The sequence below is a fragment of the Lolium rigidum genome, chromosome 3, assembly GCF_022539505.1.
Source record: "Lolium rigidum isolate FL_2022 chromosome 3, APGP_CSIRO_Lrig_0.1, whole genome shotgun sequence".
Taxonomy (NCBI): domain Eukaryota; kingdom Viridiplantae; phylum Streptophyta; class Magnoliopsida; order Poales; family Poaceae; genus Lolium; species Lolium rigidum.
Window position 1 is genome coordinate 219,550,217 of NC_061510.1, and position 24,541 is coordinate 219,574,757.

The 24,541-nt window shown below is 42.2% G+C and overlaps 1 protein-coding gene and 1 pseudogene across 1 annotated transcript; both read right to left on the bottom strand.

Annotated features, from left to right (window-relative positions):
- Positions 1-15,590: 15,590 nt before the first annotated feature.
- LOC124696079 lies at positions 15,591-16,766 on the bottom strand. The gene has a single exon (XM_047228861.1). The coding sequence runs from the start codon at positions 16,764-16,766 to the stop codon at positions 15,591-15,593; it is 1,176 nt and encodes a 391-aa protein (XP_047084817.1).
- A 3,056-nt stretch (positions 16,767-19,822) lies between these two features.
- Positions 19,823-21,219, bottom strand: LOC124696081 (annotated as a pseudogene).
- Between the last annotated feature and the right edge of the window lie 3,322 nt (positions 21,220-24,541).

The window sequence follows — 24,541 nt, forward strand, 5'->3', positions numbered from 1 at the left end:
ATGAACTTATTGATATGCTTGCAAGACATTAGACGACATTCCACCGAGAGGGCCCGGAGTATATCTATCCGTCATCGGGATGGACAAATCCCACTCGTTGATCCATATGCCTCAACTCATACTTTCCGGATACTTAATCCCACCTTTATAACTACCCATTTACGCAAGTGGCGTTTGATGTAATCAAAGTACCTTTCCGGTATAAGTGATTTACATGATCTCATGGTCATAAGAACTAGGTAACTATGTATCGAAAGCTTATAGCAAATAACTTAATGACGAGATCTTATGCTACGCTTAATTGGATGTGTCCATTACATCATTCATACAATGATATAACCTTGTTATTAATAACATCCAATGTTCATGATTATGAAACTAATCATCCATTAATCAACAAGCTAGTTAAGAGGCATACTAGGGACTCTTTGTTTGTCTACATATCACACATGTACTAATGTTTCGGTTAATACAATTATAGCATGATATATAAACATTTATCATAAACATAAAGATATAAATAATAACCACTTTATTATTGCCTCTAGGGCATATCTCCTTCATCAGGACCAATACTTTATCTGTTTCTGACTCAGATATGTAGTGTCCCTGTTCTCATTATTGTTTGCAAACCGTGCACAGATCGGAGACACCATCGAGATATCGATGGAGTGCACATCATAATGGGAGATGATATGAGAGCACTATCCCAATCAGGACAACCAAGAAGGATGGCCTACTTTGTGCATGCGGGTGTATCGGGATGACATGACATCCGTGAGTACTCGATGATCATAATTGGTCGGCAAATTGCATCCAAACTTTGGCAGATTCATGGTACAATATGTTGACATGAGAAATTTGTGGTCAGCTGGCATCTGTACTAGATTGAGATAGTTACTAAAAGATCCAGAGAAATCTTACAAAAGAAAAATACACAAGAGGCATCTCACCGAATTAATCAAATTCACACAGCGGGATCTCTGAGACATAAGCCAATGTATTATGAAATAGCAATGTGGTATTATCATTTAAAAGCCTAAAAATGACTGGATGGTCTATCCATATTATAGATCTTAACTGGACCTTTAATATCCAACATGCTATTATTATCACCAGGATTTTCTTCACCCGGTTTTTACTTCATTGGCAGTCATATCAAGTCTTCTGTTATTATCTTCCTTCAAAGAATCGTAAACATTAATTATCTCATCATCTTCTCTCACAAAATCAGCCCCTTTGCCATGCCTCTTAGCAAACAGAGACATCCTTTTCTCTTTAGTGATTGTCTCCAGTTTTACAAAGCTACAAAGCTACAGAAAGCACTAGAGTAAAAAAGAACCAGCAGTCACACATACAAAGAAAAAAAGTAGATGATGTGTCTTAGCTAAGGTAACTCAGTTCCATAATACATTTTATGTAGTCTGTACAGCTAACCCTGGTAGGTCAAAACTCAATACAAAAGGATCCCCTCATAATTGTTACGGCTCATATTTCAATGCATAGTAAGCTCTAGGTAAAGACTTGGTGTTCCACTTTTTTGTTATTGATACTTAGGGATATAGCACTATCCTCTGGTTTTCATAACTTAGCTACATACTTGCACACAAATAGCAAGGAGAACACGACTGAGAAAGTCTCTGACAACTCCATCCCCTTAGAAAGAAAGCGAGAAGGCAGAGCATGAATGGTCCTCTGTCATGCTTTCCTTCATCGAAAAACACAAGCAAGATGGCATCAACATCTCAAAAAAACAGAGGGCACGACAAAAATAAGGCCTCACAGGACTCCGAAGGATAGAGACTAGGAACAACAAAGCGCGGCAGGCCTCCTAAGGTTGGACTTATGCCAGGAGTCACATTCAACCGCCGCTTCATGCGTAGGGTAACAGGTAGCCCTCTTGACCCACACAAGATCCCCAAATCGTTACATAAGCATATCATTGGGAATTTTCCTTGGAAAATTGGGAACACGGTTGGAAAGTTTGTCCGGTGGAGTGGACGAACTGCATCTTCATAGGACACGGGTGGGATGATTTCGTGGAAGCCAACAACATTCCAGTAGGTGATACATTCATCTTTGACTACACCGTGGATAGCACACTCAAAGGAGCCATTCTCTGGTACAATGGATGCGAGAAGATCCAAAACACAATACCAAGAGATCAGCCTGAAATAACCTTTTATCCATCGGTCTACTGCTTAAGTTCTGTATATGTAATATTTCTTCTGTATTGCCCTATAAAACCACCAACTGATGATCAATAGGAAGTACCAGTTATTATTACCAGACTGAGTTTCTATTCCTTTCTAATACCCGCTTATTTACTCTATCCTCAAGATCAGCTTCATATACCCATTATGTCAGCGTATGCACTATGAGATTTTGTTACCAACTATATCTTAAAGCACACCATCCGAACAACAAAATACATATTATTTCCATCAATTCAAATGGGTTTCCAAAATTGTATCACACGGTCAGCGCGGCGTGCCGCCGCGCCCTTCCATTGCTAGTACTTTTTTATGTGACAAGCAAGATGAAGCTCGCGAGTCTTTGAGTTACTTAACTAGTATGGAAGACGACAACCACAATTTTAATTTACTTCCTCATCAGCTAAAAACAATGTCACAAAACGAGGAACTGTTTGAATATTTTAAAGGTAGCACACGAGCAAACTACTATGGAATGGCAATAAAATACCACATATAGGTAGATATGGTGGACACTTTGGCATATTTGGTTTTTGGTGGTTGGATGCGCCCATGAATAAAATACTCATATAAATGGAGGCTAGAAAAAGACCGGGTGCGACCAACTAGGAGAGCATAATGACCATAATTATGCACAGCAACAAAATATATTAATCAAAGCATAAAGTGATACACAAGTTGCAAACTAAATGATCATAGAGGCAAGAATTGACTGGAATGTAGTCATAACATGTTGCAAAACATGTGCCAAGTCGACCCAAATAAAAACATTCGTAGGAGAATATGTACCACAATATTATGCTTTTCTATTCTATGCTAAAAACAATGCATGAAACCTACAATAGCACACTAAACACTCTCAGTATTTGAGACTAATCATAATGAAAACATAATTAACAAGCTCATCCTGAGAATAACATCTAGCAAGATATGCAAAAATAACTATGCCACAGTCTAAAAATGCTTCCATTTGCATCACATACACATAAAACTTTTTTCATGCTTCCAACGTCAACCAAATGAAACCAAACAAATCTCATATATGAAAAACAAGTAAATGTCCAGAGAGCTATTGAAACTAAAATAAATGTAAAAGTGGAGCGTGTCTCTCTCCAACGCAAAGTGCAAAACAGTGGAGCGTGTCTCTCTCCAAAATAAACATGCGAAACAGCGGAGCGTGTCTCTCTCCAAAATAAACATGCGAAACAGCGGAGCGTGTCTCACTCCAAAGTAAGTATGCAAAGCGGTGGAGTGTGTCTCACTCCAAAGTAAACATGAATGATGGGATCCAACTTCATTGAAAGTAAACACACAGCAAAAAGTAAAGACGCTCCAAGGATAACACATATCACATGAAGGAATAAAAATATAGCGTGTTGAAAAATGACATGGTGCTTTTTGTTGAGCGCGAAGTTGATGAAGAAGAATTTATGCGCAACGTTGAGTGGAACCCAAAGAGTAAGGTATGATGAGCACAGCAGAAAGTTTTCCCTCAGTAAGAAACCAAGGTTTATCGACCAGTAGGAGAAAAACGTTCTCTCCCGAGGTGTTGCGAACCAACTCGTGGCAGGGCGCACTGCCGGCGTCAGCAGCAACGTGGAGACCTGCACACAAACAACCAAGTACTTTGTCCCCAACTTTCAGCGAGGTTGTCAAGCTCACTGGTTTTGCTGAAAACAAAGGATTAAACGAACCGTGTGGAAGAAGAATTGTTTGCAGAGAATAGAACAGAAAAATGTTGTAGAAGATTGCAATTAAAAGAAGAAGGACCAGGGTCCACAGTTCACTAGAGGCGCCTCCCCAATAAATAAATATGCTGGGTAAACAAATTACAGATGGGCAATTGAAAGACATATATTCTACGCTAATGGTTGGTGCAGAATACATGCTATGAAAGTATGCGGGCATTACAACAATATACATAGACCGTAATCCAACTGCATCTATGACTAATAATCCACCTTCAGGATTGCATGCGCGACACCGTCCAGTATTAACTTGCAAGCAATGGACTATCGCTTTAAGCAATGTGTGTAAAGTAAACGATGAAACTACCCTTGAAGAGAACACCGCTGTTTTCTCCCTAGTACCAACAGCACATCTACCATCGTAGAGAACGAGGTCACTTCCCATGGTTAAATAGAGGCATGAAAATTCTCCCTCTTGGAGTCGCTAGCATCTACTTGGCCAGAGCATCTACTAGAAACGGAGAGCATGCAAGATCATAATAACATAATACATAATCTCAACCAAAGCAATCTCTCTATAAGTCGGATCCACATCAAACCAACATGTAGCAATTACAAATAGATGATCTTGATCATGTTAGGCAGCTCACAAGATCTATACATGAAGCACAACAAGGAGAGAACAGCCATCTAGCTACTGCTATGGACCCATGGTCCCCGTGGAGAACTACTCACGCATCACTTCGGATGAAGACATGGCGATGTAGAGGCCTTCGGCGGTGATTTCCCTCTCCGGCAGGGTGCCGGGATGGACTGCAGAACCCTCCCGAACTAGGGTTTCGGTTGACGGCGGCGTCGGAACTTTTCGTGGATGGAGGCTTTGGTCCCTGGGGTTTTCCCGATACGAGGAATAAATAGGCAGAAGGGCGGAGCAAACGAGGCGACGAGGCGCCAGTACATGGGCCAGGCGCGGGCAAGGGTGGGGCCGCGCCTGCCCTATGTACTGTCACGTGGCAGCTCTCCTGCGCGTGTCCTTCTGGCTTCGTCTTCGTCCCGGAAAAATAAGACTCTGGGCTTTTGTTTCGTCCAATTCCGAGAAACTTTCATGTACAACTTTTCTGAAACACAAAAATAGCAGAAAACAGGAACTAGCACTGCGGCACTGCGTTAATAGGTTAGTCCCAGAAAATGCTAAAAAGTGTGAAAAAGTGCACATAAAACATATAAGAATTGTAACAAAACAAGCATGGAGCATCAAAAATTATAGATACGTTTGAGACGTATCAACGTCCTAGGGAACGATCGCTTACAACACACATTCCTATTGCACCGCACGGTACCCACCCTACTCTCGCCCTTGCCCACACCTACATCCAATCCATGAGGCCCATTCCTCGCGGATTCCATTCGCGACCACCATGGCCACCGTGACAGCACCGGTGAAGACTCTTGCGTTCCTCTCTAGCCAGATGGAGCAAATGACGAGAAGCACGAAGGAATTGAAGTCCTCGCTCTTGCCGCGTGGGGCGGTGCCGACGGCATCCGGCCACCAAACACTCAACGACGATGTCAGGCTGGGCCGCGGAGGTTGCTAACTAATGCAAGGCCAAACGCCTATCCAGACGGCATCAGCAAACGGGAATTACAGCACAAGGTGGTCATATGTTTCGGCCACCGAGCTGCGAAGCGGGCAGACGCCATGGTTTGGCAGTCCTCGCCGTTGCAGCCTGTCAACGGTCCAACACTGCTGCCGATTTCTGGACTCCACAAATACTTTGTTTTATCCAGCCGTTTTATGGTCAAAATAGTGTAGTTTTGGGGTTAATTTGTCCAGCGCATCGCCTGTGCAGTATTATTCGTCACAGAATTTGGATTAATTTGTGCGACGCTTTATATGTCAAGTGACCAACTGATGGATCTACCAGAAGAAAAAAGGGCATTTCTTTTCTGAATGTAGGTTCACATGACACACACAGAGTAGCTTAGGTTCAGAACCACCCATATTTCATTTAACTCTAGGACAAATTTTGTTGGTTGTCGAGCATCAGAGCATCAGCTAGCACTGTCTGATGTATAACAATGTTTCTCATATTCATTAGGAAATATCAGTTTCCGTTTGGTCTTGTGCACACACGTGTAACAACAAATGTTCTTTGCTTTGCAGGGAATGTTTTGAAGCCCAAGATTGACCAGACAGTAAGTTTTAGTTTTCATTATGCTTTTTCCTCCCTCGCTTAGTATTGTAACCACCCATCTTGACACCATTGTATAATTAGAGAGCATTGTGTTCTCCCATTTGTCCTGAGTTTGCCACTGTATAAATGCCAAAACCACTAGATATTTCACAAGTAGCGCATTAATAGATGATATATTGTAAGGTGGAACTCCCTGTCTGAAGTTTTACACTTAAATAGTCTTCTGATATTTTTTGTATGCAGCTGAAGAAAATATGCAAGGTGGGTGCATACTGGGGTAACCAAGTAAAACTTCACTATGTTGTTTCATTTGGCTCAAATAAGGTAGGTTGACTGTTTTCTGTTAACCAACTAGAGCCTACAGGACATGATGCATACATATTTTATACAGGATAAAAATCCAACGCTGCTGCTTATGTAATGGTTAAGCTGCATAGTGAATTGGCATTGCTCCCAAGTCTCGACAAGATTATGCTCTATAGGTAGGAGATGAGAGCCAGCCTAGGTTGCCTGCATCTCCTTTAGCGCCACCGTGTACATGCATTCGCCATCCAGCCAGTTTCCTTTAATGTTAATACAAAGCTTTACTTTTTTTTCTTCATATCAACCCATGTTAGCCATCGGCGTTAGTTGATGTTTCCTATAGATATGGTTGAGATATTCATCTTTCTGAATATGTTAGAAATTCTGATAAACCTATGTACATTGGTCTGCTTCTAAGTTAATAAAAATTGAAGAATAATGTTCAGTACCCTGTGTAAATAAACCTATCTAGAGATATGGAGGAATTAAGTGTGGTGCTATTCAATTCAACAAATTAACATATCCTAGAGAGATAAATCTTGAAGCTCTTATGTTAAAAATCATACCTGATTTGATGCTTTATGTACATCATGTATGCAAAGAAGATGATTTTAAGGAACGTTTAACTTAGTTTTCCTTTCTGTTGTACTTTCTAATACTACTGATCTTTTGTAAAGCTTGGTTGAGCAGTTGAGCTTCCAGATAGATATAGCATTATGTTATTTGTACATAACTGCCATTTTTTCTACCGTTGGTGTTCACAGTCACAAGAGATACATGGATAACCACATTATCAAAATCATGATCGATTGAAGCTGCGGCATGCTACTTATGCTCGTGGCTTCGGAAGTTCTAACGGATCATTGTGCTGACGTCTTTCTCAGTTAGGCACTCTGATCCTTCAACATCAAAGCATACAAGATCTTTATTGAATAAGCCTGAGGTGTTACTCAACTTTTGTGTAAATTGATCCTCTAGAATTCTCCATTTTGGGCTTATTTGTTTGTTTACCATGAAAATAGGTTCTGTAAATTTACTTTGATAATAATGGATACTTGCATAACTTTGAAGAGATGTAGTGTTTTTTCTGAAAGAAATATTTACTTCTTTGTTTGAGCCCATAAGACATATAAGGAGATATCGAAAATATTGAATATCACAAGTTCTGTCTTATGAAAATATATGTTCTTCTTTGGCACGGAGTTATTATTATTCCTCTTTGCATGGAGATATCTGTTTATACTGTTTTTCCAAATATTTTATATCTACAGCACACATGACTCCCGTTGATGGGTTCACATTATTTTGTCAAAGCTGAGCGCAGGTTAGTTACTTTATATCCAGTCCAGCGCCAAGAGTGGCATACTTTGGAAACCTGAACACAAGATATTACAAGTTATGCTTACTCTCCCATGTCCTAAATCCTCTGTTCCAAGTTCTAACTGAATCTTAGTGCAAATAATTGACATACATTCAATCCTGGGAGGTATAGAAGCGACATGGAAAAAGACGTACATTCTTTGTGTGAGGCAACAGACACAAATAGTACTATGCTTTATAAGGCAACTAGGGAATTATAATGTGTGGTTTCTTTAGTCAATCCTATATTTTGAAAGAACTCCAGATTGCCCTGAATATTTTTTTTGCATCATCAGATTATTTCAGTTGCCCATATCAAGTTGTAAAATACACCAGCAAACATGCCCTGCCTGTAACTGTCGCTTTCAAAGAACAAAATAACTCAGCTCAGCTGATTTCTGCAACCGATTCAAATTGAGTGTGCGGAGTCCACGGACTATAACGAAAAATGGATGTGCCATATTCTATACAAGAGAAGGTTGTAAATCAGTTTACAGAGCCAAAGAGCAACAACATGGGACACGGCATTTTTAATCTTAGGAGCATATGCTCCAACTTTTTAAAATGGCTTTTAAATTATTTAAAAATGTTAAAAATGATAAAAATGTCACATGTGCATCTTAATTTTCACAAATCGACATTTCTTGTGTCATGTGTAAAAAATACAAATTTTGATGCTAAAAAAACTCTTCACAAGGACATTTTCTTATCTTTTTTACACAACGCATACAAAGTGCCGATTTTTCCGCGAAACTTTGCGTGCGCATATAGAATGTCAACATGTACGAGACACGAAATTTTGATTTACAATTTTTTTTCACATTTTGAAATGTGTTTCCTAATAGAAGGAGCATATGCACCCTGGATCAAATTTGGATTTCCAAACAACACATTTTATTCTTCAACTCATGGCTACCACAAGGGCGCGGTGTGTCGCGGCGCCAATATTTTACTACTATTACTTATAAGAAAAATAGCCGGTTATTCAGCTACACACCTACACATGGCCATTGGATCATTCTGCGCCGAACCAAGATCGACTTAACGATATTAGACTTGCCGTTCCTTGAACCGACTGTCTATTTTTTCGGGACGGTGAAGCCTAGCTACCGATGCCCATGCCCAGCCTTATTTTCTATTCAGGTGGGCAAACAGTGTGTTATTTTTTATCCATTATGGTCGAAAAAGATGCCTTGTTTTATCTGGATGGAAAAACTATTTACTATGTTTATTCAGTATGGTTGGAAAGATGCTTTGTTTTATCTAGATGACGGAGCTATGTGTTAGTTTTATGTGGCATGGTTGGAAAGATGACTTTGTTTAATCCGAAAGGAGAAATAATGTGCTATTTTTCATTTGATATGGTTAGAAACATGATTTATTTTTTATCTCGATGAGGGAAGTGCTAAAAGACCTCTAACGGAGTTAGAACATGCGTAGCTATCTTTGGATATAAAATTCAAACTGTTACTTACGATACACTTCCGGTATGCCAATATTATTTTTAATTATGTCGTACATGGCTAGCTACTACGGTGAAATTTGTGAGAAATATATCTCTGCGTGCCAGTGTAGTTTTCATTTACGACTCTTCTAAGCTTCAATGTAATGGTGAGATTTATTACCACATATTTTTGGTGGAGATCTCAAAAATAAAAAACATATTTTTGGTGGAGACTTGGATGTATTTCCAAGTTTCCTAATGGTCTCTTTTCTAAATATAGGTACAACCATCCTAGATCTGAACGTCTCTTTTATAATTTTTTATTTGTTAATATAATCGAGATGTTCGTCAAATAGGCTTATATATATAATTAACTATCGGGAAGTGACAAACATAACCTCGTTATGCAATGACCACTGAGCCATGGGCATCTTTTTATGACGTATTGGTGCACTTGAAACATGTATAATACAACGTGTTTCTAAATGTACTTACTTTGGCAGCAATTATTATTTCAATTGAGAGGTACCTAATCAAGCTCCTACAAAAATAAGCTCTAGTGTTTAAAAAATTGGTTTGTCAATTCTTTATAAGCACCTTCCATTGTACGTGTCTTAAGGACTGACTCGTCATTTTGCTTTTATCTACTTGAGATTTTTTGGATGGTTATTTAAGCACTGCAATACCAGCGTTGCTAAAGTATCTAAGGGTATAAATTAGTCTGATTATATCTCATAATAGGAAACCATCCTAAATTTAGTCTAATCATATATTTGTAGCAGAAATCACCATTCCTCATGTTATATGTAACATGGAAATTTCCATGGTCGGTCCTTGGGCTGGACCTGAAAAATGCTAGCCCGAGCCCCTTGCCAAAATATGTAAACAATGCCATTTTCCTATCAATTTGATGATTTTAATGATATTAAAATACATTATTATACCTATGTTTTAGTAAAATAGTAGATCAATGTATTTCAAGTTTGGACCGGGCTTTTTTAGGGAGTTTTTGGGAAGAGCTTCAGACATAAAAGTAGAGCCCACATCCTAGCCCAAATGTTGAGCTTTTATGTTGGGCTGTGGGTCATGGCCGAGCTACCCATGCCCAGACCTAGTTACATGTCACTATTTGATGCTTCTATTGAGGGCAAAAAGGGAGACAATAGCTTGATCTTATGCTCCTATGTTTGTATGGTTATAGTCTTGAGTCGAGATGAGGATGGATGAAAAAAGAGTGAATCTTTATAAGTATATATGATACTAGAAAACTATCTGTGGTATGCAACAGAACGAGAAAGATGTGAAGCATAGTTACTGATACTATATATCACACAGTGATGCTTTGTTTTATCAGGGGTGACATCGGGCTTGGTGCTATCTCTTTGGTTTTATGGTTTCACTCTACCGGAGTTGATACAAGGAAAGATTAAAAAAAATATTGTATGGACGCGTATGAACTCTGGTAGTGTTAAATCTGACTGTAGGTTCATTAAGTTGCAAACTCTTCTTATTCCTCTTGATGCGACTAATTAACGGTTAATAGACAACTGTTACAATCTATCATATCTATCCAAGAAAATAACACCACAACAGATTAGCTGAAGGATCATCACAAGTTATTTCTTTTGAGGTAGTTCATTCATAAGTCCAGGGATGAACACGCCACGATCAATTCTAGACTGGGACATTCGTCATTGACCATGCATTAGTCCAAGAAATCAAGTAGTCCCAAACCATACAAGACTGGGACATTCCTTGTGTGTGATGTTTCCTAGCGGATATCATACAATTTTTTACAAAAAATATTTTTTAGCACCTGAGTTTATGTTGTTTGTTAAGATGTTTTTTATAACATTTCCCAACTACCCATGGTGTTGGTAGAGTTAATTTTGGAACAACTACCATAGTACGGAACCAATCACCGATGCATGCCAATGTAAAGATCATATCTTTATTCTTTTGTGAGGAGTGCAAATGTTGTTGTTATAAGGAACTATAATCAGGTGTTTTGTTGAAGAATTGACTCATGGTTCACAAACTATATCTAGAAGAGGCAGATGCACTTCCATGACTTTTCCATGAGGCGTGCCTATGATTCGGTGGACCTCATCCAAAGTTCATTCAAATAGTTGGATGCCATGATTAGCCACAACCCAAGAAACTTTAGTTGGAGTGAACATTTCACAGACAACATCAAGCGCAAATCTAGATCCCACGAAAGTAATTCAGTACAACCCTTTGATCGGGAGTTTGATATCCGTTAGCTATCCAAGCATAGGTTTCTTTCCCTTAATTACTTTGTTTCATGGAACAGTTCTATGCCTGAGATCACACATGTTATGTTTGAATACCGGAGATGCATCCACTAGTCCACAATGTCCTAACTTGTTTCAGAATGTAGACCAATATTTGGCCCAAACAATAGTTCATTTAAGCTTTCTTTCGGCTTATATATGATATCTGACAATTTGCAGAGTTCAGATCAATGATTCACTAGTAACAAAGTACCAGAAGTTAGGATGTAATCTAGAAAATCATTATTAAAAAGTAAATAAAACTAAAATAAGGTTCAAACCGCTTAAGCATACTACAATTGAATCTCACTTAGTCATAAAAACAATAAGTTTAGATAAACTATTTTGTAAACATGCCATTTATCCAATTTCTAATGATTCTCAAATATGCTAATAACAAATAATGATATTTTGATTGTGAATTGTATGATCCTTCAGAAACCGCCATAGTGATAGGCATATAAGGGCACATTGTGGATAAATGGCATGCTTACAAAATAAGGGCAATATTTGGCCCAAACAATAGCTCATTTAAGCTTTCTTTCGGCTTATATATGATATCTGACAATTTGCAGAGTTCAGATCAATGATTCACTAGTAACAAAGTACCAGAAGTTAGGATGTAATCTAGAAAATCATTATTATAAAAAGTAAATAAAACTAAAATAAGGTTTAAACCGCTTAAGCATACTACAATTGAATCTCACTTAGTCATAAAAACAATAAGTTTAGATAAACTATTTTGTAAGCATGCCATTTATCCAATTTCTAACGATTCTCAAATATGCTAATAACAAATAATGATATTTTGATTGTGAATTGTATGATCCTTCAGAAACCGCCATAGTGATAGGCATATAAGGGCACATTGTGGATAGTATGTTGATTCTTCGTAATTTTTTTCGGCTCTCGAGCTACAGTGAGGTTTTTTATCTAAATATAAATAAAACAATCTTAGTATACAGAAAATTCATGAAATCATGTGTAGAAGATTCGAAACCGTACTTTGGGTTAAGCTAAATTTTGCGAAAATTGGTCTTGTTGACAAGCTTCAAAAAATATAAATTTTGTTGACATGTACTAAGTAATGATATGAGTATTTCCTAATTTATAATGCTGTATTTTAATTTTCTATTGTGCTGGCCACATGTAAAAAAATATGTCCACAATTTGTTGCAGATTTATTTGTTCTAACATGTACATGTTAGAATGTTATTGATTTGAAAAACTTATAAATATGTTTTTTGTTGAAAATTTTAAACATGTAGCTCCATAGAGCTCAGGAGCCAGAAATTCTCTGTTGGATAAAGAAAAGCAAAATGTAAAATAAATGCTTGGTGGAGTACTATTGAATTTCAATACTATGTAAAGCAAGAGGGGCTTCACTTTTTTGTAAAGAGAGGATTCATCGCCATTTTCCTGCATTTCTATTTTGTGTTCCTTCTGCAGTAAAAACTCAACCGTGTCTCTAGGATCTGCGCTTTCCATGCATGGCCTTCAACGTTTTTATGGATGCAGCGACGTACTGACAATTTGGAAACATTGAATAGTACAAACAGGACATCATGAAATTAATCTAACTTCTGAGCCAAATAAATTGGTGGCCCTATGATTCTACAAAGTTGTTGGAAATAATTTTACAGTCCTTAATTGATGTATAAAGATACCATGGGGGGAGTGTTGTCGAGTTAACTTTCTTTCATTTGTGTCTAAGCAAGCTCACATCTTTGCCAGTGTCAGGTTTTCAGGTTTAGGTGGGTGGTGGTGCATGTAGTGTGTCATGTCGACAAGATTCATGAACATATACAACACTATAGGAGTCGGAGGCACCAGAAATTATACCAGTCAAGAAATCCTAGGTAGTCGTACATTTTTTTTCGAAAAGGGGATAAAACCCCGGTCGCTGCATCGTGATGATGCACATAGCCTTTATTAATAAGTCTCAAACATAATAGTGATTAATACAATGTCACGAATAGCTCGTAGTTGACACATAAATCAACCAGCGAAACAACAAAGCCCCAAAACAAAGCCAACTAAGCATCATATAGTCGACTAGTATGACACCATCCAGCCTGGGACAAGATATTCTGAGCAACCGTTCGGAGATGGTTGCATCCAGTATCTATAGTTTTTCGAAATGGGGAGTTTAACCCCGGCTTCTGCATCATGGTGATGCACACGGCCTTTTATTGAAATCACAAAAGTATAAAGTCTTACACCTCGCAAATCTCAACCATCGCCTATAGTTGATACAAAAATCAACCAGCGGAATAAAAGGAGCATCATAAAACTACACATCATTGTAGCCTACTAGCATGACGCCAACCAGCCTGGCACAAGATATCCTGAGCGACCATCAGGAGCGGTGTGCATCCAGAAACCATGGCATCCCGTACTCCCTCCAGTATCTATAGTATCCCGCCGGTTCTGAGGTAGGAGCAACGCCCAGAGCTACACCCAGTGGATCACCATTGAATAACCTGCAAAATATTGAAAAAAGATGATTTGTTAAACACAATATTATTTCGGCACCTCCAAATTGATCAGCACAAGGTAGTCGTACATGGAAAGTAGAGTTGATTACAGAACTGCTGGGTGGATGTTTTAGCGATGCAGCTTGGCGTGACGTGCAATATTTAGAATGACTAAATGAGTGATTGTCCCAGTCCTCGGAGGGCTTTTACCATCACCAAAACTTCGAATACATCAGAACATGCAATTGATTATATCTGATGCATGCACATCGTAGTTCTTCTACTCTTAAAGCAGAATTACATAAAAGGAAATCTTCAGTAGTGAAAACCAAGCTAGTTCGTGGTTCTATCAGAAGTTTGAAACGTGGACATAACGCAATCACTGCAAAGCGATCAATTCGCTACAGATACAAACTACGATTTTATTTTAAGGTACACAGACCACAAATCGGGACACAATTTAGAGTGGACTTTTGTCTGCCTTGTCCAGATGAAAAGACCATTGCAAAAACTTGTATCTTTACTTTGGAAGTTTGGATTCATCACATCTAAGCACATAAACAGGATAAGAATGAAGGCAACTCTACCTGCATATTAGAACGAAGAGCCAATGCAAATATAATATATATGGAGAGTGTTATTCCCCTCTCTAGAAACAAGATGGCAGAAGTTTCCTGGGAAAGACAATATTGCAGCATAACTAAATTCTGCACCAAAATAAACCACACTAGCAGTAGCACCTGGTTCACCACTAGGAAGTTTCAAAGGTTCACAGCTTGAGCAGAACATTCTCCAGGGTCATCGAGCCCTTAATCATTAGTCATTACATGCACAGCCATAATTCAGAAAATTTAGTGCTGATCAACAGCTTGTGCACAGTGCAACCGCAATGATAAGCCTAAATCTTTACTCGTAAATATCTGATTGGGTGGGAGTTCTTCAATCTTATGAGATTACTTCCTACGTTGCCAAGACATTAAATACGTTATTACCATACATTTTAGGTAGCAGACATATGTACCGTTATCTTTTTTTTATATGAATGTATAATTTTAGATAATTTTTTATTTAGCATAAAGTTAAGAAAACCACTAGAAATTCGCTAGCAGATAAACAATAATGGAGTTAACAAATTGAATCTTTTCATTTAAGCCTACACAGATACCTTACCAACTATTTTGTTGGGGTCCCTTCATTTTGACACACATATAGAAAGGAGTGTTTTTCACCTGTTAAAAGATAGGATTGCAGCAGTTTCTCAAAAAATGACAGGATGGTATCAAAACTAAATACACATCTAAACAAGCAGAAAAGCACATATGATTCATCACTCTGAAGCATGAGAAGTTCACAGCTTGACCATAACACAAGTCAAGGATAATAATTCGTCACTACCTATAAATCATAAATTTCCGATAATAAAGTGCTGATGCACTGAACGGCTTGCACGTAGAGCAACCGTCAATGTTAGGTACATACTAATGCACTTACGATATTAACCACCATGTCGAGTTCACAAAGTAGGCATGCCTCAAACAACATAGTAGCCACATAACAATATGCCATAGATAGATATGTAGTGGTACATTGAAGAGACTGGACAGAAACATTTCAAGTTCAGTTTTGAGGGAGTAGCCAGGTTGCGAGACACATCCCGTCGCGCTTCCAAGAGACGGTTGGAAGAGGGAAGGAAACCACTTGGCCAATCACATCATAGACACCAACGGAAGCATTCTCATCCTCGTAACAGCGGCCATTGAAATACTCCTCATCATCATCCAAAAAGCAGATGCGGTCTCCCAGCAACCCATACTGTGAGACAGGAACAATTTGGGAGCACCTTCGGCCTAGAAAAAGAACCTGGTCATCCCCTAAGGTCGTCTTATTGACCCACCCTGGCTGCTTGAGGTCAGCCTGAAAAATCTCAAACTTGTTCCGTGCAATCACAAATTTATCAAGTATCCTTCTGGAGCAAACCTTCCTGCGAACCATTAGCAATGCACCACGCGATTCAACCAGGTAGAGCTTCTTATCGACCCTAGCATTGTCTTCAGACGGAAACAAAGGAAAGGGATTGCCCTTGATGATCCGTACAATCCGAGAAACATATGGATCACCAGTGGTTTCGTCCTGGCTGATGTCTACAACAGAGAGATGCTCATGGTGAGAAAGGATGAAGAGCCTTCCCTGGTAGAACGCCATATCTTCAAATCCTTTACACGTATCATAGGCTCGAACTGACCACGAGGAAGCCCTTGGCTGACACACTAGAATCTGACCAAGGCCTTGATGGTTGACGAATGCAGCGACCAGGTTAGGCGAGCACATCATTAGCTTACTCAACTGGGGATTCTTGTCCTTGATATGCAGCCATGTGAACCTAAGGGGGTCCACAGGTATGTGGCTCACATCAGCATCGGCGGGGTAGAGCCGGACGCTGGACAGAGCAGGGAGCGTTACAGTGGCCCTGGAGAAGGGGTTGACCAGGAAGCATCCATCATCACGCGGGAAGACGAGCCAGCTACCACAGGCGCTCTTGAACCCCGCGAAGCCGCAGCCGGCAAAGCGGAAGGGCTCGGTGCAGGGGAGGCTGTAGAAAGTTCCATCAGGAAGAGCGAGCAGTGGCACCGGCGGCGGCACCGTGATCAGCTGCGCAGCAGCGCGCCACTGGGGGCAGACCGCGGCGAAGCGAGCACGGTCGGCGTACGCGGGCAGGAGGCGGAGCACCAGGCCGGCCAGCTCCAGTGGGATGTCTGACCACGACAGCGTCGGGCACAGAAGCTTCTCCGCCATCGTCCTGAGTCGGCCTCTGCAAACAGGAAAGTGGACGCAAAATCATCAGCAAGCGCGACCAACGGAATGCACCGAAGATCAGTTGGTAACTGTCCCTAGTTCCGTACCAAAAAATGAACCAAAGACCAGAGAAAGGAACATAAGCAGAAGAAGACAGAATATGAGCTAGAGTGCTGGTATTCTCTCGCAGATATCTTTAACTGTACAAGTCCTTGGGCATCGGACACTTGCAAGCACAGAGGGCGTGATTCTGTGTTCACAATACCACGTAAAGCTAATTGTGCATTTCCATACGAAGCCACCAATTGGGTTGTCTAGTTGTGTAGAGTGTTCCTGACAACCAGATAATTGAGTTTCGACCAAGGCAAGGCTTCACAGACCCATCCAATTGAATGATCACATCACAAGTTCACAACAAAACTACTACCTCTGTCTATTTTTAGATGTCAAAAGTTTATCTAAATTCAAATGTATCTAGACACTTTTAGTTCGTAGATACATTCAAATTTAGACGAATCTCTCGACATCTATTAATGGACGGAGGGAGTACTAAAATACTTGAGAAAACTACGAATAATAGGCTACAACTGTCCAATCACAACGGATATCTGGAAAATGCTGCCAAGGTGGGACGAGCGGTAAGTAGCATATGGCCTGATTCAGTGGCAACTCAACCAAATGTACGTACTAGCATCTAAGCATGAGCGATTGAATTTTACCGACTCCTCCGCTCACACTCACTCGATTACGGCTGTGAATCTAACCATTTGTGCCGATTCCTCGACCCGGCGCCTAGAGGCAATATATACCGAGCACCTTCCGTGCATGGTCAGTGCACATGGTAGGAGCAGTGAGATTCACAGTACGGAGGAGAGGAAGGCGGAAGGTATACAGGGAGGAAGGAGAGACGTGTACCGGATATCGGCGCTGTACTCCCGACGAGGGTCGCAGTGTTGATCGAGCTGTGAACCGTAGGGCTGCCGCCGTCGCCGCCTCTGTTGGCTGTTGGTGGTGGAAAACTGGAAATGGAAACGACGGGTGAGGTACCTGTTACGGGGCCGAAGTGAAAGTGGGCTCGACACTCATAGATGGGCTTTCTCCATCCACATCGTTCTCTATGTGAAAATTAATGTTAAAGTTTGCCTTGATCTTATCAGTGTTTTTTAACGAACATAGTACAAACGTAGATGCTTCCACATACATACATTCGATCACCTCTATGATGTATGCACACACGCTACTCCTATGAGCACCTCCGACAGCTTGAACCAAATAAAAATTGATCTGCCAAGTCTTGACATTGACGAAGTCATCACAAACATCCCGTTATTGACAACGTCACCTCCCGCTAAAAGGATATTCCATCTTCGCGAGACACTAAATTATTAAACTCGGGGTTTAAACTCTGGTGGGCTGGCTAGAGGTGCCACTATCATCGTAACCATCCAACCACCACAAATTGGTTCTAAATTACTGTATTACAGCGTGTTTGGTAACTTAGAGACGGGGAATGAGAGTTCAGGGGTGGAGTTGGCTAGATGGGAAATGGACTTTTAATCCCAATCCCTTGTTTGGTGTGTGTTGGAGAGTATGTCTCATACCATGGGCAGTTTCACCTTTGCACAACCCTTTACGCCGCCTTCTTCTGCATGATGGCAAACATTGTCGTCGCCATATTCTGAATCATACCAGAAACTTCCAGTATGCTGCCACAAGAATGTTCTCCTAACTCCGAAAGTGTTTCGAAGATCCATAGGAAGCAACCGGCTTTGCTCAAGTGCAGGAGTAATGTGACGTCAATTTACCCAAGGACCTTTGTCTCATTTTATTTCTTGTAAGGGTTGAAATATCTTTAAAACCTGGCATTGGCCTTCCCAAAAGAAAAACACTAGCTAAGTTCACAAAATTCTTGGGTTTTCCGGTCACGGGCTTTACGCATGCATTCTTATTCTATTCGTGTGGTTTTTTCCTTGGATCAAAGAGGAATGCCGCTATAAAATTGCTAAGAATTGATTTCAATAAAACATCTTATTTACACTACTCATTTGCATAGATGGAGCCATTTTATTGTGTTTTTTATGTTTTTGGTACAAATAACTTTTTGTACAATTTTCTTATTTGTTGCTCTATTTGTGCCTACAATCCTATCAAGATCATGTGTTTTTGGTATTCTAGTGGTATTTTTTCCTTGAATCCAAAAAGGCTAAGTCCGTAACTGACAGTACCCACTCATTTGCTCACAATCAATGGATATTACCGATCATGTGTGTGCGCGCTCATGTAACCGCATGACTGCATGTGATTTGGAGATAAAAAAAGCCATGCCTACCCCTCGTACTAGTAAATGTTTGGAGAATCGGTCAATATATTTTCATAGGACAATAATGGTGAAATTGATTTTAGCCAATAGATATGACGTGCCATGAATACACTACATGTACAAAAAGAAAAGTGCAGCCTATCAGTTTGCACTAATGCACTATATATATAGACGAAGATGCTATATGAATAGCATTGGGAAGACATAGCTCAGCTGGTTTGTAAAACAATACATCCACTCTACTTCTTGTCAACTACTTCGTATTAGAGTGGTCGAGGCTAACTGGTTCGATGCCATTACCGACATGACATTCACTAGCTTTAAACATGGCGTAGGAGTTAGAGGCACCAGGAAATGTTGTATGCAAGTCATCCATGGCCGGTCTGCATGGGCTGACCACGGTACTATACGCTTTCTAACAGCTCTGCCATACCATACATTTCCGTGATCAATTTGGTTGTGATATTCAGAATCAGGATTTGGGGTGGAAGCAGATCTTACAAGAGTACGAGCCGTGTCAGGGGATGCCTGTGTTTCCTAGCAAAGAACACCCCAACAGCTCAATTGGCAGCTCGCCAAAGGCCGAGGCACTCCCCCCTAGGCTCTGGTTAATGGTTAATCAAATTCATAGGTATCAATGTTTTACCTCGAGGCACAATGGCATCAAAACCAAATCTGAAGTACAATATTATATCTCCACATGGTTCATCACGAGTTCACAGCTTGCACATAGGACAACTGCCAAGTTATCGAGCCATTAAGCTAGATATACAACCATACATAAGTTCATATAATCAAACACTGATGCATTCAAAAGCTTGCGTAGAGTGCAACCACCATAATAAGCCTAGATGGATACTGATCCTGTAAACAAAATAAGCACCATGCAAGTTTCGCAAAAGTAACCAAAACACCATGCCACGGTCAGATAAATAGTGATGCGTCCAGGAGATCGCATAGGAACACCTTCAGTTCAGTTCTTCCAAGGGAGTAGCCATGTCGCAAGGCGCATCCTGTCACGGTCCCAGCAGACTGTGGGCAGAGGGGAGGAAACCTCCTGGCTTGTCATATCGTAGACACTGATGGAAGCGTTATCATCTTTGTAAAAGAAATTTCTGAAATTCAGCTCATCATCATCATCCAGGAAAAAGATACGGTCCCCTGGCATCCCATACTGAGACACGGGTACAGCCTGAGAGCACCTTCGGTCAAGAAAAAGCACCTGGTCGTCCCCCAGGGTCATCACATTGACCCACTGTGATCGCTTGAAGTCAGCCTCAAACACCTGAAACTCGTTCCGTTCAGCCACAAATACATCGAGTATCAATCTAGAGACAATCATCCTGCGCACCATCAGCAACGCACCATGAGATTCAACCAAATAGAGCTTTTTATCAACCCTGTGTCCTCGGTCCATAACAAATACTCAGGATTGCCATCACCCTTGATGGCCAGTCGAATCCGAGAAACCTCTGGACTGCCGGTGGTTGTGTCCTGGCTGATGCTCACAACAAAGAGGTCCTCCTCGTGGGAGACGGCGCAGAGCTTGCCTCCATGGAACGCCATGTCTTCAAACGCCTTACACTTGTCATAGGCACGTACTGACCATGATGGGCCACCCGGCTGGCACACAAGAATCTGGCCGGTGACTCCATGGTTGATGAATGCTGCAACGAGGTTCGGCGAGCATAGCAATAGCTTCCTGAAGCAGAGATTCTTGTCTTTGATATGCAGCCATGTGCTGGTAGAAGGTTCCGCAGGCACATTCTTCAGATCAGCATTAGGGGGACAGAGACGGACACTGGACAGAGCAGGGAGCGTCACGGTGGCCCTGGAGAAGGGGTTGACGAGGAAGCATATGTCGTCCTGTGGGAATACGAGGTAGCCTCTGCAGGCGCTATTGAATCCAGCAAAGCCGCAGCCGGGAAAGCGGAACGGCTGGGTGCAGGGTAGGCTATAGAGCGTGCCGTCGGGGAGCGCAAGCAGGGGCAGTGGTGGTGGCACGGGGAGTTGCCGCGCGGCAGAGCGCCACTGGGGGCACACTCCGGCGAAGCGGGCACGGTCAGCGTACGTGGGCAGGAGGCGGAGCACAAGACCGGCCAGCTCCAGCGGGATGTCCGACCACGACGGCATTGAGCACGGACGAGTCGACCTCTGCGAAGAAGTAGAACGGGGCAACAATATCAGCAAGCCGGACGAAAAACAACGAAATGCATCTGGAATCAGGGCGCAACACATCCGCAGAGACTGGCAGCGCGGAGGAGCAATGCGTCGAATACATGGTGTGCATGGCCAGTGAACACGGCGGGAGCAGACAAGCCAGTGCGGAGGAGAAGGCGGCCGCAGGCGTATGATAATGAGCGAGGAGTATACCAGATATCAGCCGGCCAGGGGTCGCTGTGCTGATCTTGGTGGATGGCTGCCGCCGCCGTCGCCGCCCGCTGACACACTCTTCTGTTGGGGTGAATGAGCAGGGAAGGGGAGTGAAATGTGGTGGCTTGAAGTAGTGGATCCAAGTGCCGGAGTGCAACCCAGCAGTTCCGACAAATGGCCCAACAGAATTACCGCTCTTCTTTTTATCTCTCAAAAATGTGATACGATTCTTGACATCCTGGCCGGCTTTGATTTCTCATGTGTTTTCTCAGAAACGAAAAACTAAGAGGGGTGTTTTATTTGCACCATAAAAACATCTTCACCAGCACCCTCTATGTGCCAGGAGTGCGCTATGGGGAGACGTCGACACATGCTTCCCAATTTGGAAAGAGGTTGCCCACACCGCTGGTCCGATAAAAACTCCTAATCAAACTTGGAACAATCAAAATGTAAATAAATTGTGAAATTTTATTTATATTTTCATTCAAATTTAAACATTGGAGGTTTCGCTCGACCCTCTCTTTCTTCTCTCGAAGGAAAAAGACATCCAGAAATCTACACTGGAGGTTCCTGCTGGCTCTCGTCTTTTCCGCAACATTCACAAACCTATACTAGAAGCTTTTGTCGTCCTTACCATCTTCGTTGTAAAGGAAGAACATCTGAAAACCTAAACTTCGACATCCTTGCCATCGTCGTGATAGTGTCTACGACAACATGTGCCATCGAACATCTTCACCCTGACCTCGTTGTCGCCTTTGTACTTGAAGTTCAGCAAACAGCCGACCTCCAGGTTGTGGGCGCGGGCAAGCCTCACCCAGCTGGTGTGGAGGAACCTTAGACATTTCCTATCGAATAGGACCTTGATAGGCCACCGACAAAAGGCGCATCTGGCTTCCCGCAGGTGAACCCCCGGCGGCTCCCTGCCGGCAAGAAATTGCGCGATTTTTTCTAGGAGCCTCTTTGTGCCGAAAGGGTCGTGGAAGCAGCATGTCTCCTCCTTAGGCGACGATGAGCGTTCAGGCAATCGGGATCCTGCATTCCGGCACCTTCCCTGCCATGGCTAGGAAATTTGTTTTGCATGGCCGAGAGGTAGGCGAAGGTAGGTGGGCGGTGGCACCATTAATCTCCAACACCCTCAGAAGTGGAGCCGCCGTAGTCCGTCAACATGTGTTTGACAACGGTTGCGAAGCGGGCCCAAGCATTTCCATCCGACGTGGCGCGAGGCGCCGGCTCGCCCATTCAGCGTCCCGCATGAAGGGGCCGACACAGGGTTGTTGGTGATTATATTGTGCTCCCAATGGTGTCGGGCTTTATTGGGCACGCCGGTGAGGCCCAAAAATGCGCCGTACATCCAAACAGCTATTGGGGTCTCTACTCGGAGACGCCGGTGGAGATGTTCTAATCAGTTTATCACAGTTCTAGAGGTGAAAAGTAGAACTGGTACTTATGGCTCCGGGAGAGAATGAGAGGGGAGGGGGCTCATCTAGGGTTCTGTCCCTTTGTCGACAACGTCGCTGGTCCGATTCGCCTCGCTGGCCTTAGGGACTTGAATTTTTATAAAAAGTATTTGTTGTAGCGATAATATTGATTGTTTTATTTAAATTGCATGTTTAGTTTTTGAGACTGTTACCATTAGTGATTGCATGGTACTTGATGATTCTTGACATATGGAGTACCTTAAGCCACCCATTATTTTTGAAAACTCTCAACATTAGTGTCGATGCACAGTGGGCGGAACCAAGATTTTCATCAAGCCTGAGCGCACTATAAGATTGGCTAAATTTGTATCAAAATATTCATGAAATTTTCATCAAAATAGGCTGCACCGTCGGCCGGAAGTCTGAGCACGTGCCCCGACTTAGGAACGGTTAAGTCCGCCTATGTCGATGCATCTATACCACATTTGTATGGCTGACCAACGTGATAATGAAGGAGTGTGGAAGTGACTCGCATACAAATTTGTGTCTGGTGATTGAGTGTGAAGAGATAAGAAATTTTATATGGCTAGCAATAGGTTTTGGCGGCGGTGATTGGTGATGATGTTGCCACCTCCCGGCTTTGTGGAGGACCAGTAGTGAGAGATTGCGGGGCTCATTTTTCTTCTTTCCGAAAAGGGGAAAACACTCGAGCCTCTGCATCGATAAGATGCATACGGCCATTATTAATTTTATTGGAGCATATGTGAGGAGACCTTATTACAATCTTATTACAGCTCACGGATCACTTAAAGTCGATACATGAATCAACCACTTAAAGATAGATAAACTAAACGGGCCGCAAATGTATCAACATGTTAACCTGCGAACAAGCTGCCAACCGCACCGGTTGAATAAATCCCGAGCGACCGTCTCCAAACGATTGCACCCAAAATTCACGGTTGCTCCTCCAGCTGGAGACATAACCACAAACGGGTCTAGTTAGTAGCCAGAGGTATATGTAGCATAACGTTGCATAGAAAACAAAAAATTTCCTACCGCGAACACGCAATCCAAGCCAAGATGCAATCTAGAAGACGGTAGCAACGAGGGGATTATCGAGTCTCACCCTTGAAGAGATTCCAAAGCCTACAAGATGAGGCTCTTGTTGCTGCGGTAGACGTTCACTCTGCCGCTTGCAAAAGCGCGTAGAAGATCTTGATCACGATCCCTCCGGCGCCACGAACGGGCAGCACCTCCGTACTCGGTCACACGTTCGGTTGTTGATGAAGACACGCCCACCTCCCCGCTCCAGCGGGCAGCGGAAGTAGTAGCTCCTCTTGAATCCGACAGCACGATGGCGTGGTGTCGGTGGTGGTGGAGAAATCCGGCGGAGCTTCGCTAAGCGTGCGGGATGCGGTGGAGGAGAGAGGCCGCTAGGGTTTGGGGAGAGGGGGCGCCGGCCACTAAGGGGTGCGGCCACCTTGGTGGTTCTTGGGTTGTCGGCCCCCTCCCCTTGGCCCCTCATTATATAGGTGGAAGCCCCAAGTGTTGGACTACAAGTCTCCGAATAAGACCCGAACCCAAAACCTTCCATGTGATAGGGAAACCTCCCCAAGGTGGGAATCCCACTTGGGGTGGGATCTCCCGCCTTCCATAGTGGGGGG

Coding starts and splice junctions, on each gene's coding strand:
- LOC124696079 (XM_047228861.1), bottom strand. CDS start 16,766: ATGGCGGAGAAGCTTCTGTGCCCGACGCTGTCGTGGTCAGACATCCCA.